The sequence below is a fragment of the Colius striatus genome, chromosome 1 (genome assembly GCF_028858725.1).
Source record: "Colius striatus isolate bColStr4 chromosome 1, bColStr4.1.hap1, whole genome shotgun sequence".
NCBI lineage: Eukaryota > Metazoa > Chordata > Aves > Coliiformes > Coliidae > Colius > Colius striatus.
Window position 1 is genome coordinate 137,250,365 of NC_084759.1, and position 14,846 is coordinate 137,265,210.

The 14,846-nt window shown below is 40.2% G+C and overlaps 1 protein-coding gene across 2 annotated transcripts in view; it reads right to left on the reverse strand.

Annotated features, from left to right (window-relative positions):
* BCAT1 (branched chain amino acid transaminase 1) overlaps positions 1-14,846 on the reverse strand; it is a 66,173-nt gene that overhangs the window by 13,794 nt on the left and 37,533 nt on the right. For both annotated transcript variants that reach the window (XM_062009314.1, XM_062009325.1), the window contains 6 exons: positions 13,545-13,655; positions 12,551-12,670; positions 10,340-10,503; positions 8,522-8,664; positions 2,391-2,476; positions 240-380 (listed from right to left, as the gene is read on the reverse strand). In XM_062009314.1, the coding sequence (XP_061865298.1) occupies positions 240-380; positions 2,391-2,476; positions 8,522-8,664; positions 10,340-10,503; positions 12,551-12,670; positions 13,545-13,655 (765 nt within the window). The remainder of the gene's footprint in view (positions 1-239; positions 381-2,390; positions 2,477-8,521; positions 8,665-10,339; positions 10,504-12,550; positions 12,671-13,544; positions 13,656-14,846) is intronic.

Sequence of the window (14,846 nt, forward strand, 5' to 3'; positions counted from 1 at the left end):
GTTTTCCTGGAAATTGAGATTTTATTACTTTAACTATTAAAATAATCCAGAAGATGACAGTGAAAGTTCTTTTCTGACACCACAGCAATAACTCACTTGGGAAACAACACACAGACACTGTTCCTCTTTCCATGAGCCTCTGGCTAGCGATCCTTTTCTACTTCATTTTGTGCTTCAGCTGCAATTAATTATGGAAAAGCTCTGAATAAAGAAGGAAAAAAAAATAGACTTTTTCTTACCTTGCCCTTATATAAAATTTTAGAGATAGGACATACAATACAAGCTGTTCCAGCACCAAACATCTCCTTTACTCTTTTCTCTTCCAAGGCAGCTGTCAGGTCATTCATGGTGATGTATCGCTCAGACACTTTAAATTCTCCCTGCACAGGAAGAATCAACCATAATAACTGTAAAAAGCTTTAAAATTATTTATATTGTTTTCCATGTTGAAACATCCCTAACAGAACTATTAGGCTAGTTTTAGCTGTGATCTTTTCAAATCTCTCAGTATCACACAAGATAGACTCTAACCAAATGTATGACTTGTCAAGGAAGCCAGTGGTGTGCCAGACACAATGCTGACAATTCAGTGGCACGTCCCCCTGATTTGGTATGGAATATCCATATTGCATTAGAGAATAAAACAGCAGAATTTGTCATGGTTTCTGTGACAGAGGGGCTGACTATTCATGGTCTCTAGCACGCTACAGCTTATGTCAAAATTACTCAATAGTGTCAAGAGAGCTTTGCATCTCACACTCAGACAATTCCTGAACAAAATACATTCCATTAATTCCACCTGAAATGCCAACTAAATGTGATATATTTCTTTATTCCCTGGTGAAATTTTGCACTGTAGCCTTCATACAGCTGTCACACACAATTAACTGTACCGCAGGTGTAAGTAAAACAATTCGCATTGGACAGTTGCAAGACATAAGTGTTTTACCTTCTACTAGTGTTGAAGAATGCATAGCAGCTGATTGAGTGCACAGTAACTGACTGAGAGGACGTGTTTAAAGAACAAAAATAAATACGAAACCTTGAAATTTTCATTTCATGGATTTATGTGGACACTATTGTCCTATTAAACCAAACTAAAGCTTAGCCCCTGTTTTATATGCAAACTCCTTAACAAGAAACAGAGATGCTTACTCCAGCAGAAAACACGATTAGCTCTGGACAGGATAATATTTGGAGAGAGAGGTAAGGACACCACGCAAGCAGAATTTCAGATATGTCAAGGAATAGAGATCAGGAAGAAAACAACCACCTTTATGAGAGTAGAACACACCTAATTATTGAAGAGGACTGAGGTGAGAGTCTGGTATCTCACAAATAAGCCCTATCAACTGGGAATATCTGCCTGTCTTGTAAAGGAGATGGGACTTAGAAGTGTGCATGCATAGCATGCGTATCTGCACTAGGGGAGCACCAACTTGAATAAAGACAAATAAGAGTTTAGTACAGGACAACAAGTGGCACACACAGACCATGAAGTACATGTCTAGCTCTCTTCACTGCAAACTAGATATAAGCGATATAACTTGGAACTGCATTTCAGGAAGTCTTTTGGCTAAAGGTGTTTGGAAGCTAAGTTAATACCATAGGGAAAGTACCACACATGCCCATGTTACTCCTTTTATTATTCCCTAAACGTAAGCCTGCCAAAACGAGGAGGCAAGATACTGAGCTTGATGAGCCTCTGGCTGCATAGTGTTCTTGTCCAAGCCACAACAAAGCTTTTGAATACAGTACAGAGTGAACAGTTTGCTGCACTTCAAGATATGAGGTAGTCCCAAGTATCCAAATAAGTTCCTGGATGGATACACTACAGAATCTAGAAGCAGACAGATGACTTCAAGACTTCAGCTGGATTTTGGACTGGACACTAGTTATTATAAATAAAGAGCAGAACCATGAGAATCAAGTAGAGAAACAGTGTACTGACAACGGAAGTACAGCTGTGGTCATGCACGGTAATTGTTTCCTTGCTTGAAGTTGCTGGTATCAGTAGATATAACGAGAATTTTCCTCTTAAATACTACACAGAGATACTTAACAGGCTTGGTATTGTTCTGTATAACAGGTGTGGGTATTCTGATGATGTTGCAAGGAATCTATGAATTTGCATGCCTTTAGTTCCCATTTGCCCCATCCCTGCAAACACTCAAAAGTCAGGTTGGACTGCTCTGGGCAGTGTCATCTATCAGAAAAGGTCCCTACTTATTGCAGGGAGGTTGGACTAAATAACCTTTAAAGGCCTCTTCCAACCCACACTATTCTATGATTCGACTAGATCAGCTGAACTTCCAAGATACTGAGCCCCAGGAATGCTTAATTTTGTCGAAAAAAGTTGAAACCATTACTGTCAAGGTCAAAACACTCACCCAATTGCGTGACAGATCCAAAATGCTTTGCCTTGTCACTCCTGGAAGGATAATGCCATCTAAAGGTGGGGTTGCCAATTCATTTTCTGTCAAGCACAAAAGAAATAGAAATACAGGTTGAAAAAAATAGTGTTTTGGGTTTGTTTTTTTTTAAACCATTACTTTCATTTTAAATCACCACATAGCATAACCAGTGGTGTATATTATCAGAGGCTACTGAGCATTTTCTCTTTCAGACAGCCAGGCTCTTTCAAGATGACCTCAAATTTGCACCAAGTGAAGAAATCTACAGTCTTTCTATAATACTCTTCATAGAATCATAGAATGGTAGGGGTTGGACCTTTAGAGATCATCTAGTCCAATCCCTCTGCTGAAGCAGGTCCACCTAGATCAGGTCACACAGGAACGAGTCCAGGCAGGTTCTGAAGACATTCAAAGAAGGAGACTCCACAATCTCCCTGGGAAGCCTGTGCCAGGGCTCCCTCACCTTCACAGTGAAATAGTTTTTTTCTTATGTTTAAATGGAACTTTCAGTTTCATCCCATTACCCCTTGTCCTGTTACTAGATGCAACAGAAAAAATGGATGCCCCAGTCTCCTGACATCCACCATTAAGATATTTGTAAATATAAGATCCCTCTGTAATCTCCTCTTCTCCAGACTAAACAGCCCCAGTTCCCGCAGCCTTTCCTCATATGAAAGATGTTCCAGCCCCCTGATCATCTTGGTGGCCCTGCACTGGACTCTCTCCAGAAGTTTTCTGTCCCTCTTGAGCTGAGGAGCCCAGAACTGGACACAGGACTCCAGATGAGGCCTAACCAGGGCAGAGTAGATGGGGAGCAGAACCTCCCTTGACCTGCTGGCCACACTCCTCTTCTTGATGCATCCCAGGATGCCATTGGCTTTCTTGGTCATGAGTGCACATTGCTGGCTCCTGGGTAGGTTATTGTCAACCAGGACTCCCAGGTCTCTCTCTGCAGAGCTGCTCTCCAGCAGGTCAACCCCAGCCTGTACTGCTGCACGGGATTGTTCCTTCCCAGATGCAGGTTCCTCTCTGCCCAACTCTCAAGCCAGTTGAGATCCCGCTGAATGGCAGCATAGCCTACTGGTCAATCAGGCAGTCCTGCCAGGTTGGTGTCATCAGTGAACTCACTGAGAGTACACTCTGTCCTCTCATCTTGGTCATATTCATATTATTGTTCTAATAATTTTATTTTCCCTGTAAGACTGTATTATCTTTCTTGACCTTATAAAGATACTATGCTTCGCATTCAATGCACAAAACATTAAGGTTTTTGATTCATTTTTACCCAGTCCACATAAAGGAACAAGGTATGTATCATCATGTTTTTATTATGCCCCCTTCTCTCTACCCACAAGAGATCAATGAATCCAGACCTGTTTCAATCAGTCTCAAAGGAGAAGTTGTCTTAAAAATGCTTCTATATGTCCTATGAAAACTAGCAGGTGGATAGAAAGGAGAAAAACAGTATTCATCCTTGGACTTAGAGAGTAGGTTGAGATCAACTGCTTCATATTCTGTTCTCACCACTCAGCTGGACAATTCTGTATGCAAAAACCGCCTTCCAGCCCATGCACACACAGCTCCAGGCTGATCACAACATGGGCTCTCTCCCACTCTGCAAGAGAGAGTGGCTCTGGGAAATGGACAAAAAAATAAGGAATTGTTCATTGAATCTGCTCCTCACCATTCAGTCTCTTGGGAAATGGTTACTTTTTAATGCAGGCACCACTTGATTTATATATTTAGCCTAGATTTTCCTAGCTATGCTTCCATGTTCCTTTTATGAGGATTCATAAACACAAAGGTAATAGATGTTAACTGACATGCCAAAATTTATTAAAAAGCTGCTGTAGAAGAGGCCCCATATTCTGTTATGGCTTGACTAACCAAACATGCCATTCCCTAACCCATTCCAGACTCTTAAGTACAGCAGTGGGCTCTTCCTTCTCAAGAACAATAGGTTTCCTTTTTTGGAGTCTGTCTATCATCACTCCTAATTGTGATGCATGGCTTGTCCTAATTCTGGCACAGCCATCAAAAGAAGAGGACTCAAAAACTTCTTATGAGCCACCAAGCTCACCTGATTCAGACCATTGAAAATCTGAAGTTCTGAGTTTGTGACCCAGTCGTATACAAGTTCTCCCATTTCTCCAAGAGAAAACTTCAAATAATGTCGACCTTGGTATCAAAGATGGTCACTACACATCAGAGAATGTTCTCCATTTGGTGATGTTACCACAGATCTTGGCCAGGACCTGTTTAAGCTCAGCAACATATATTAATTGATTTGAGCTAGTTTGAAAAGGTGCCAGGCCAAACCATCCGCCAAACAGCACTGAGCAGATAGGACATGGGAGTCTCAAAATGTTTCAGTCTGCTCTGTAGAATTTTGTCAAATATACATATGATGCCTACCAGCCTGGGGCCACCCAAGGAACATCTGCTCCCCTGGTATCCGGCAGAGATGATACTGTGAACCACATGGAATGCCAAAAAGCTCATCCTCTCTGTGAACTGATGCCAAACCAGGCTCCATATGACATCAGTTTGTCCATCTCCAAACAGACAGACTGTGAGCTCCCAAACTCCATTTGCCTTCTGAATTATTTTGTTGGGCTAGAAGCCTTAACATGTATAGTAGCAAAAAGGATGGGAAAAGTATTTGAAGGAAAATATAAGGGTTTCTTTTCAGTTGACTCCTGTTGTTGTTACAGCAGTAGTACTATTTGTCAAGCGTCCACTACGCCAGGCATGGTATAGGCATGCTGTAACAATGGAACTCCTTCAGAGTGTTTAAAGGGATTTTTAAAATTAGGTCTTCCATATTGCAGCTTCAATTTTTACACATCTGTATTCATGAACATATAGCACTTAAGGTTACAAATATGGGATACCTTCAGTATTAGCTGTGCTACTAACAATGCTGAGCAATTCACCAAAATATATTTTACTAAAATGAGTGCATAACCAGCTGGCTACATGAAGGGAGAGTAGCGGATGTCATCTACCTTGACTTCAGCAAGGCTTTTGACACTGTCTCCCATAACATCCTCATCAGAAAGCTCAGGCAGTGTGGCTTGGACGAGTGGACGGTGAGGTAGGTCAAGAGCTGGCTGAATGACAGAGCCCAGAGGGTGGTGACCAATGGCACAGAATCGAGCTGGAGGCCTGTGGCCAGTGGAGTTCCAGAGGGATCGGTTCTGGGGCCAGTCTTGTTTAACATCTTCTGAGACATCCCTTTTTTTCTATTGTAGATATCAACAGGACAAGGGGTAATGGGATGAAACTGGAACAGTGAAAGTTCCATTTAAACATAAGAAAAAACTAATTTACTGTGAGGGTGAGGGAGCCCTGGCACAGGCTGCCCAGGGAAGCTGTGGAGTCTCCTTCCTTGGAGGTCTTCAAGATCCACCTGGACACGTTCCTGTGTGACCTGATCTAGGTGGACCTGCTTCTGCAGGGAGATTTGGACTAGATGATCTCTAAAGGTCCCTTCCAATCCTTACCGTTCTATGATTCTATGATATCAGATACCAAGTGAATTTCAGAGTCAAGGAGAACCCAAGAAACTGATTTCACTATTATACTTGTAGACTATTAGACTTCTTGCAGATATTTCTGCAGCACAAGTAATCCTGCAGAACACTGAGCAAACTTAACTGATATTTTATCCGACTGTTCCATAGAATATTTTATCATATTTATTTATGCAAGCTATTTTGAAGGGTGTACTAGTAATCCTCATTTTAATAACAGCAAAGAAATATTAAGTAGTGCCTGAATGCTACTCACAATGCCTTAACATTAAAGCTAGAAGTACAGCCCAGATGTTTCCAAATTATTCTGAAGAAGCTGAATTTTGGGGAAGTGCACACATATTTCATAATTACATAATTAGCATCCTTCAGGTTGTTCATATATTTACATTTTGAGGTTTTCAATAAAGTCCAGCCTATATTCTAGGCAGAACAACAGACATTATTAAAGGAAACATATTTCAATGTTAACAGCTCCTTGGGATTGTTATGTGCTCTGAAGAGGCAGGTAGAAGGGACTGTAGGGTAACCAAAATTTTTACTCTGTGAACATAATCCATAAATGATATTTGATGAATGAAGTATCACACTTCTGTGTTTATGCAAAAGCAGGGATCCAGGTTAGAACATATTATAAGCCTCAGCCTGAGCAGCAGTGGGCATACAAATATTTTTCCAGGCTCCTCCTGCAGCCCAAGACAATATGTGATGTTTAGTCATAACGTTGTAACTGAACATATACCAAAGGCTTGCAATTCAAGCCTGTTCTCACTGGAAGTATAGATGACCTTTAGTCTAGGCTTTACTGGGCAAAGTCTTTGATTTGTTTAAACCAAGGAGAGAGGTTCCAACTACTCCACAGTAACCGCTGAAAACAAAGAAAGGTATTTTCTTTTTGATGATGATCTGCAGTTTCAGCCTCACTATTTTGATGTTAGATCCTTCTCTCAGCTGCAGAATTTACACAACAAAACAAAACCACAGCCTAAGTATGTATCCTTTGTGAAGTGATAGAATATAATGGCAAATACTTTCAAATCACAATGTGATGCCATACTCAGGTATGTGATGACACACATTGGCAGCAAGAGTAATTCTCAACGAAAGATATCACAAATTAAGCATTAATCACAGCACTGGGAAACAGCAAAGTACTCTAATGATGTTAATGACCATGTTGTGTGAAATGGCAGGTTTGCCAGTATACAGTTAGCTTGGGTGGCATGAATTACAAGTTGTTTGCTGTGGCCACCTCACAATGGTACTATTCAGTAATGCGCTGGTAACACAGTGATTGGCAGATCTTTGGAACAGTACAGTGCTGCAGCTGGATAATTCCAGCATATTCCTGGTTTTAAGTACAATGAGAACATTGAATTCTAATTATTTACCCCCTTCAGTGCCCTTTCCCTGGGTAGAATGAGTCAAAATCTATTTTTGCATCCCTCCAGCAAAGTTACACAAGGCATGAATTTGGCCATTTAACTACACTGACAAATCTACTGCTGCTTTAACAAGAAGGTTTCTCATATTCATCGTTTCATTCATAAGATTCCACAGACTCATTCAACACAGAGAGTATCATCTCTCCTCTTACAAAAATGATAAAGACTTTAGAGAAGAACAAGTAATGAAACTGGAGATAGGAGCCAGGTAGCTGGACTCTCATTATCCAACACCATTCAAAAGCATACTGCTCTCCCCACAGCACTCTATGTCAGAAAAAATGACAACTTTCAAGGGTACTCATGGCACTATTAAGAAATCAGAGTCTTAATCCTGCATCTGCTGCCATGCAAAAATTCAGTAACACCTAATTTTCATGGAGGGCAAGGACTCACAGGAGTCAGGAGTTGTCCTTTTATTCAGTTACCTATACATTGGCTCAATCCTTCTCAAGTTCTGGATAGCTGCATGTCCTATGGGTGGTTTTAAGATGCCTAAATAGTAGGCTGCTCACTAATTATATAATTTTCTAATCATCGTGTACATTGCTCAGAGATGGCAGTGGGTACAAATTGGTAAAAATGGGTTCAAGAATGATGGTGTATCTTGAAAGCATCATTTGAACATTACTGACTGGCATGTTTCTCTGTCTCTGCCTCCACTGGACAGAACTTCAAATTCTTCAGATCAGCTGGATGTTGAAATACTACTTACTGGCTATACTTCAAGAACATTTGACTTGCTAGAAAGTGATGATGGAAACCACTTGTGCCCAAAACCACAGAGTCTGAAGAGTTACACAGCCATAAATTGTCTTTAGTATGTCTGCAATGTTTCTTGTTTGGTTGACACCAAATCTGCAGTGTGATCTAGTGTATGGCTGGACTCTAACCTTCTGAGTACATGGATTGGCCCAACAGTTCAGAATGCTATTAGCTAGGCAGTACTCACATCTGTTCCAAAATGTCCTCTTTCACAATGGTATAACAGTAACCTATCAGATGTCAGAAAAGAGTAGACATCTCCTTTGTTAAATCATCTTCATTAAAAAGTTTATGATCTGCACTCTAATTATGGTTCCAACTGTCTTATCTGTTAAAGTTTTCATGTTTTATGTTACCATACCTCCATCTTCATTTATCCAGTAGAGAAAGAGATTCATTGTTCCAACTTCAGTTATTTGGTGATCTTCTCCATAAAGCCACAAAACCTGCTGGCAGCCTAACTCCAGGGCTTCTTGCTGGGCATAAATAGAAGAACCATAATTCCTTCCAGAAACAAAAAGAAGGAGCAAATAGTGATGAGTATTTGGTTGGATATTTTCTCATTTTTATGCAAGGTTTTGTGCACATCTACATTATTAGCAAGTGCTCTGCAAGTGCTCCAAGTCACTGTTATTACTTGGAATATTTTAACTGGAAATACTTTACTAGTATTGTACTAGATAATTTGTATCTACAGTCCAAAAAACTTTGAAGGGATGAACAGCATCAACAGCTCAAACATACCCATCCAGATTGTCTTATAAATACTTCTTGTTCCATTTTCTGGATAATCTAATCATTGCAATCAGACACATCAGGAAAGCATTTATCACTATTTAGCAGTTGGCATCCTGGAGAGAGAGCAACAATTCCCATCCAGCTCTCATGTTTTTAAAAAAAAAGCAAACCAAACCCATTTAACATCATCTCATATAAATCAGAAGAATATATGAGTCGTACATGTCAGTTGAATCTCTTTGAATACAAAAATCACCAGAGGCAAGTTATTTGTCTTCTAGTACATGACATTCACAGAACTAGTAGTTTCAGGAGCTGCAGATGGGCCTTGATGAATTCCATATCCTCAAGGAGCAACTTTTTTCCTGAAATGCTGCCTATAGAGTGAACCTGAACGAATAATATGTTTACTCTATAGTTGCTTTCAGGACTAAAAAAACCCTTTCTCTTCTGATGTTCAACAACTGTTAAGACTCAAAGTCAGTAGCTCCAAAGAGCTGTCCACACTGCAGCTAAGTTGTCATCTCTGGGGATACATGATGTCGATAGTGACTCCAGATTACTCCTTTATTTCATAGCTGACATATGAAGGACAGGCAGAAAACAATTAAAATATATCTGAAACTAAGCAAGAAATCACAAAGAGTAAAGGTCTCAGAACATCAAACAGAATGAAGAAAAGCTGCTTGCTTGCCCTTTGATTATTCTACTACCTCAGTTGAGCAGCACTTGATAACTACTAACTTCCTGCCTACAAAAAGAAACTCCTAAGTAGAGACAACAAGCTTTGCTTAAACTAAAGATCAAGTGTGTATAATTGAGTCATTTAGCCACATCCAAGTTGCTTGCTCCAGTCAATTCCTAAGAAATTTCATTCTGCAAGTCACGTACCTGGACACTAATAATTATTTCTGCTTAACTAGTCTTTTGGCGTAGTTAATCAGAAAAGTGCCAGACCATGGTCAAGCCAATGCAGATAATTGTCTCATGCTTCCCCTTAAACATCCATATTCCCTTAGCTAACTGCAGATGGCTTGTCAGGAGAGTCTGCCAAAAGAGGTCAGCAGTCGACATTGCTCACTGCCCAGTTGGCAGAAGGCTGTTGTATCGAATCCTGCATCACAGAAGCAGTATCTTTTAGTGTCAACTTCTGCAATGGGAACAACCAAAGTATTATATTGACACCTTCCAGGTCCAGTTCTTCAGCATGAGATGCTGTAAAGTTGCTTCTGCAAATAATCCACTGGGCAGTAACATCCAAACAAAAATATGCAACTAAATTGGTACTTTACAAGTATTATTTATGCAGTTTGAAACCTTTGTTACAGCATACTGCTTGTTTAACTGTTACACTTAATACTTCTGCTGGATTAGACACTCCATTAAAAAAACAAATCTCTGCTGTCAGCTATCCAGAAGATGTAGAACTACATTTTCTTACCCTCCCAATTTGCAGTCCCCTGTTCCTCCTTTCCAGGCTCTTACATATTTTGGATCTGCCCATAAGGATATTGGATTAAAGACTCCACTTGCAAAGTAAGGGCCCACAGGGCTCATTATGACATACAGCAGGGCTTTAGACGGCTTCTTCACTCCAAGGGATGGCTGAAAATAAGGAATGTAAACAAATCAAAAGTTATCAGTGTTCTTCACTCCAAACATTGGATGCTGCACAATCAGCTGTTGAAACACTGCTTTCAGAGGAACTGCAGCATGATAGAGCTTTTACCAGGACAATGCAAAGGGCTGAGATGAAGGTAAAATATTTCTATAACTTGCCCCCTATCTAAGCAGCAAAACAACCCTAATTTCATACACCGTGACCATTCATTTACAGCTGTTTCATTTATTTATATATTATTCTAATATTCTGAAATAGTTTTGAGTTCTTAAGAATTCAGAAATAAGCTTGACAAGATCCTAAATAAGGATATTAATTAATCACAGCAGAAGCCTGCAAAGCCTTTTGGGGGCAGGAGTGGCTAGGACCACTGCTGGCAGTAACAATAGTGGGGAAACCACTGTCAACTGCATTAGTGATGAGAATTAGTCAAAGCCACCTCAAACCAGCATTACTTGAGTTGAGTGCTGGCTCTGTGAATGGCTGTGTGACAAGTCAAAATTATTTGTCTGCTGGAAATGGTTCACACAACAACCCAGGAAATAACCTGGAATGTATCACTTCATTTTTTTCTTTTCCCCTTTTCTGTGAGAGATGGCTTCTCATACTTCATCACTATAAATACTTGGTAGATGTGAAAAGTTTGTCACTGGTCAAAGTCTGAACCCTGTGGTAAGAGACTTTTATTAATTATATGATTCTTTGCAAAGCTCAGGACTGACCACAGAATCATAGAACAATTGAGCCTGGAAGGTACCTCTGGAGAACACTTGTCCACCCCCCCTGCTAAAGCTGGGCTACATAGAGCTGGTCAGCCATGACTATTGGAATCATCTGTGCAAAGGAATGGTTTACTATTTTCTCTCCATTCAAAGAAGCTTGTAAAAAGAACAAGTTCATGCTCAGTTTCCAAGATTACGTCTCCATTGTAAAAAAAAAAAAAGCTATTGAACTAAAATCTTTAGGACCAAAGCTCTAAGCAAAACACTGCAAACAAAGCACATTAAGCTAAACTAGGAGGTGCGGGAAAATAATAGTGTAATAATGAACTACTGGAGAGGTCAGATATGTTAGCGAACCTGAAAGAAAGCTCAACAGAATTTTCAAAAACAAAGGAAAAAAGAAAGAAATAAAAAAGGTAATTTTAAATATTCATACTTTACAGTCACTGAGTGGAGATCCTTGCATTTGAAACTCTGTAACTAGTTCACAAGCATTAAATAAATGGAGGCCTAGAACACATGTGAAATGTATAACGCCAATGTGAGGTAGCTTCTTAAGAGTTGTGAATATTGCAGTAGAGTAACTTGCCCAGTTGGGAACCACACATTCCGTAGCTTCCTTGTCCTATGCTCTACCTTTGTAGGTTTCTCTCTTGTTACTGCTGAAAAAGATCCCTTAAAGTTTTACTTAAGCTCCCTGTTTCTAATTCCCTTTGTAAATACTACAGGCTTGACTCCTACCCACACGAAACTCAAAGAGTACATACTAACATATAGTTGCTAAGGAGGCTCTTATAAGCTGAGGTTTATCTAGGTTCAAGAATAAATTGACTAAGAACTTGCTCTGAGTTCTGTTAGAAGTGTCTCTCAGAAGAGCCATCTTAATTCACTGAGTAGATTCTTCCAAAATCTCCTCACTGAGGTCAGGATGGAGGTACGAGGTGAAATCGCAAAACCTACTCAACAAGTTTCTGCTCCCTCATGTTTTGTCTGAATTATCAGCATTTTAAAGGCACACATCACTATGTCAGAAATAACTATCCTTTTAGTACAAACCGTAAGTCAAATTTTGCCGCTACAGTTACTCCGTTTACTTTCTGTGATCTGCCGCAACGTGCCCACTAGGTGGTGGTGTGGTCAACGTAAACTCGTGAAGCAGCGCTACAGGTGGCTAACTCGAAAGCGAAAATGCAAGAAACATTTACCCCTGAACTGTAATCCTCTTGTTTAGTGACTGCTGCATAGTACCCTTTTGGACGGAGGCTTATGCAGAAAAGTTAAGAGGAGGTGAAAAATAAATGTTTCACACCTCAGTTCCAATTAAGGTAGGACGGATATACAGGCTGGCAGCGGTTGAGTATGGGACCCACTCTTTTTCCACTTCCACAAGCTTCCGGATGCACTGTAACAACTCGTTCTGGTCAAAACACTGGGAAGGAAAAGCAAAGGGAGAAAAGCAGATGGACAAATATAGCCTGAACACTCTGTGGCCTTTATAGATCCATATGCAAAGGAAAACACTTTGTCAAGATATGCAACAGTGACAGTCCATAGAGGATTACTTCATCTTCCTTGTATTAATTTCTTACTGAATTTTAGATCCCACGTTCTTAGGCAGCACTTAACTTTTTATACAGTATACTGAATACACTCCTTCTACTACAAAATGTCTTCCTGAGATAGCAAAAAGAAGTCATGACCCTTTTTGCCTCCCAAGCACATGCAGAGAATTCTCTGCAAAACCAACACCTTCACTATGGCATGCCACAGGCTAGGGCACCACCTCTTCTGCAGAAGGGAGCTTTGGGTTATGACTCCGAGGAGTCCACCAAATCTTCCAGTTTTACAATGTCGCAAAGTTCTTACAGTAAAAAAACCCTATTAAGTGTAGGAGAAAATACACTGGTCAAGATGCAACTGATAAAAGCAGTGTTAAGTTGCTAGCATGACAGAAAATGCTCACGCAGGAAGGCACTCAGTGGCTGAAGAATATTAGCACCAGAACAATCGAATCAGCTGTCTGCATCCAAATATCTGCAAAAAGCACTCATCCCTCAGAAAAAGACTGTGTGCATCTGGAGCAGTAGGGAGATAACAGGGCAACAAAAACACTGTTGTGATTTAGAATGAAAAAGCATTTCAAACAGTTCACTAAGTAAGAAAGATCCTCTTAACAAAGGTTGACCAAACTATTCAAGTGTTAAAGTGCTTGATAAAAGTTTCACTTCAAGTTTCAGAGATTTGTACTCTGAAAATGAAAATATGCTCTGAGTTAAGGAGAATAAGGTGTCTTGGCTACATACTGGCAGAGTTGCTCGTCTCGCTGATCGAGCCATTCTGTCCATGTTGAGGGTTGGCCGGAACAGGCGGATTTTTCCATCCACTCCTCGGTAAGCCTTCATTCCTTCAAACAACTATCAAGTCAAAAAAGAAGGAAAAGAAATTAAATAATAGTTGAGATCTGTTATTCCACGATGACCCATGCGTAAGAAGAACATACCCCTTGGAAATAAAAGAACTTCACTTTCCCGTTGTACTCAAAGCATAAACATTAACTAGTTAATCCTTTCAACAACATATTCCTGTGAGGCAGTACTATGAAGTTTATACAACAAAGACAACCTGCCTGTGCTTCAGATACATCTTTCTCTGTCAGGAGACTTGATAACTCTTTTTCATCATTTGGTTACAACAATTAGAATTTTTAGCATGTGTTTGACTTAACTATTTCCTTACCTCCTGACTGATACCTAAGGCTGGGCTTAAAAGAAGTATTATCCCTTAGGGAAAAGATCTATAGAATTTAATTATACAGGTTAAACATTTTTATGGCTTTGTCAAAAGTGAATTTAGGTAGGAAGCATAGAATAAGGTAATTAAGGGAACTCTGATGCAGTTCTTAGCCACTTATTTCCCCCGTATAACCCCATGTTGTGGAAAAGGATTTAGCTAACCTGAGAGACAGAAACATCAGCCTCACACTAGTGGAAGGCTGATGATGAAAATGTTTTATCTATAATTTACAAACTTTAATTAGTCATAATTATTGCATCAAATTGTACAATCTGTGTGACTGGTGTGGACAATTTACCAGAAACCCTTATCCAACCAGTGCCGTCCCAGCCGAATGACCTACAGCATGTCCTAAACACTGCAAAAGATACATGCCCCAAAAATATCCATAGTTATTTTCAGATATAGATTGATAATTTCCAGTTATACAGACAGAAAACACATATATTCTATGAGCTCACTTTAATATATACATACACATACAGATAACGTTTAAAGTACTAAAGATTTTTCCAGAGGCATCAGTTCTGGGGCCAGTCTTGTTCAACATCTTCATCAACGACCTGGATGAGGGGACAGAGTGTACCCTCTGCAAGTTGGCTGATGACACCAACCTGGGAGGACTGGCTGATTCCCCAGAAGGCTGTGCTGCCATTCAGCGGGATCTCAACCGGCTTGAGTAGGGCAGAGAGGAACCTCATGAGGTTCAACAAGGACAAGGGCAGTGTCCTGCACCTGGGGAGGAACAATCCCATGCAGCACTACAGGCTGGGGTTGACCTGCTGTGGAGCAGCTCTGCAGAGAGACCTGGG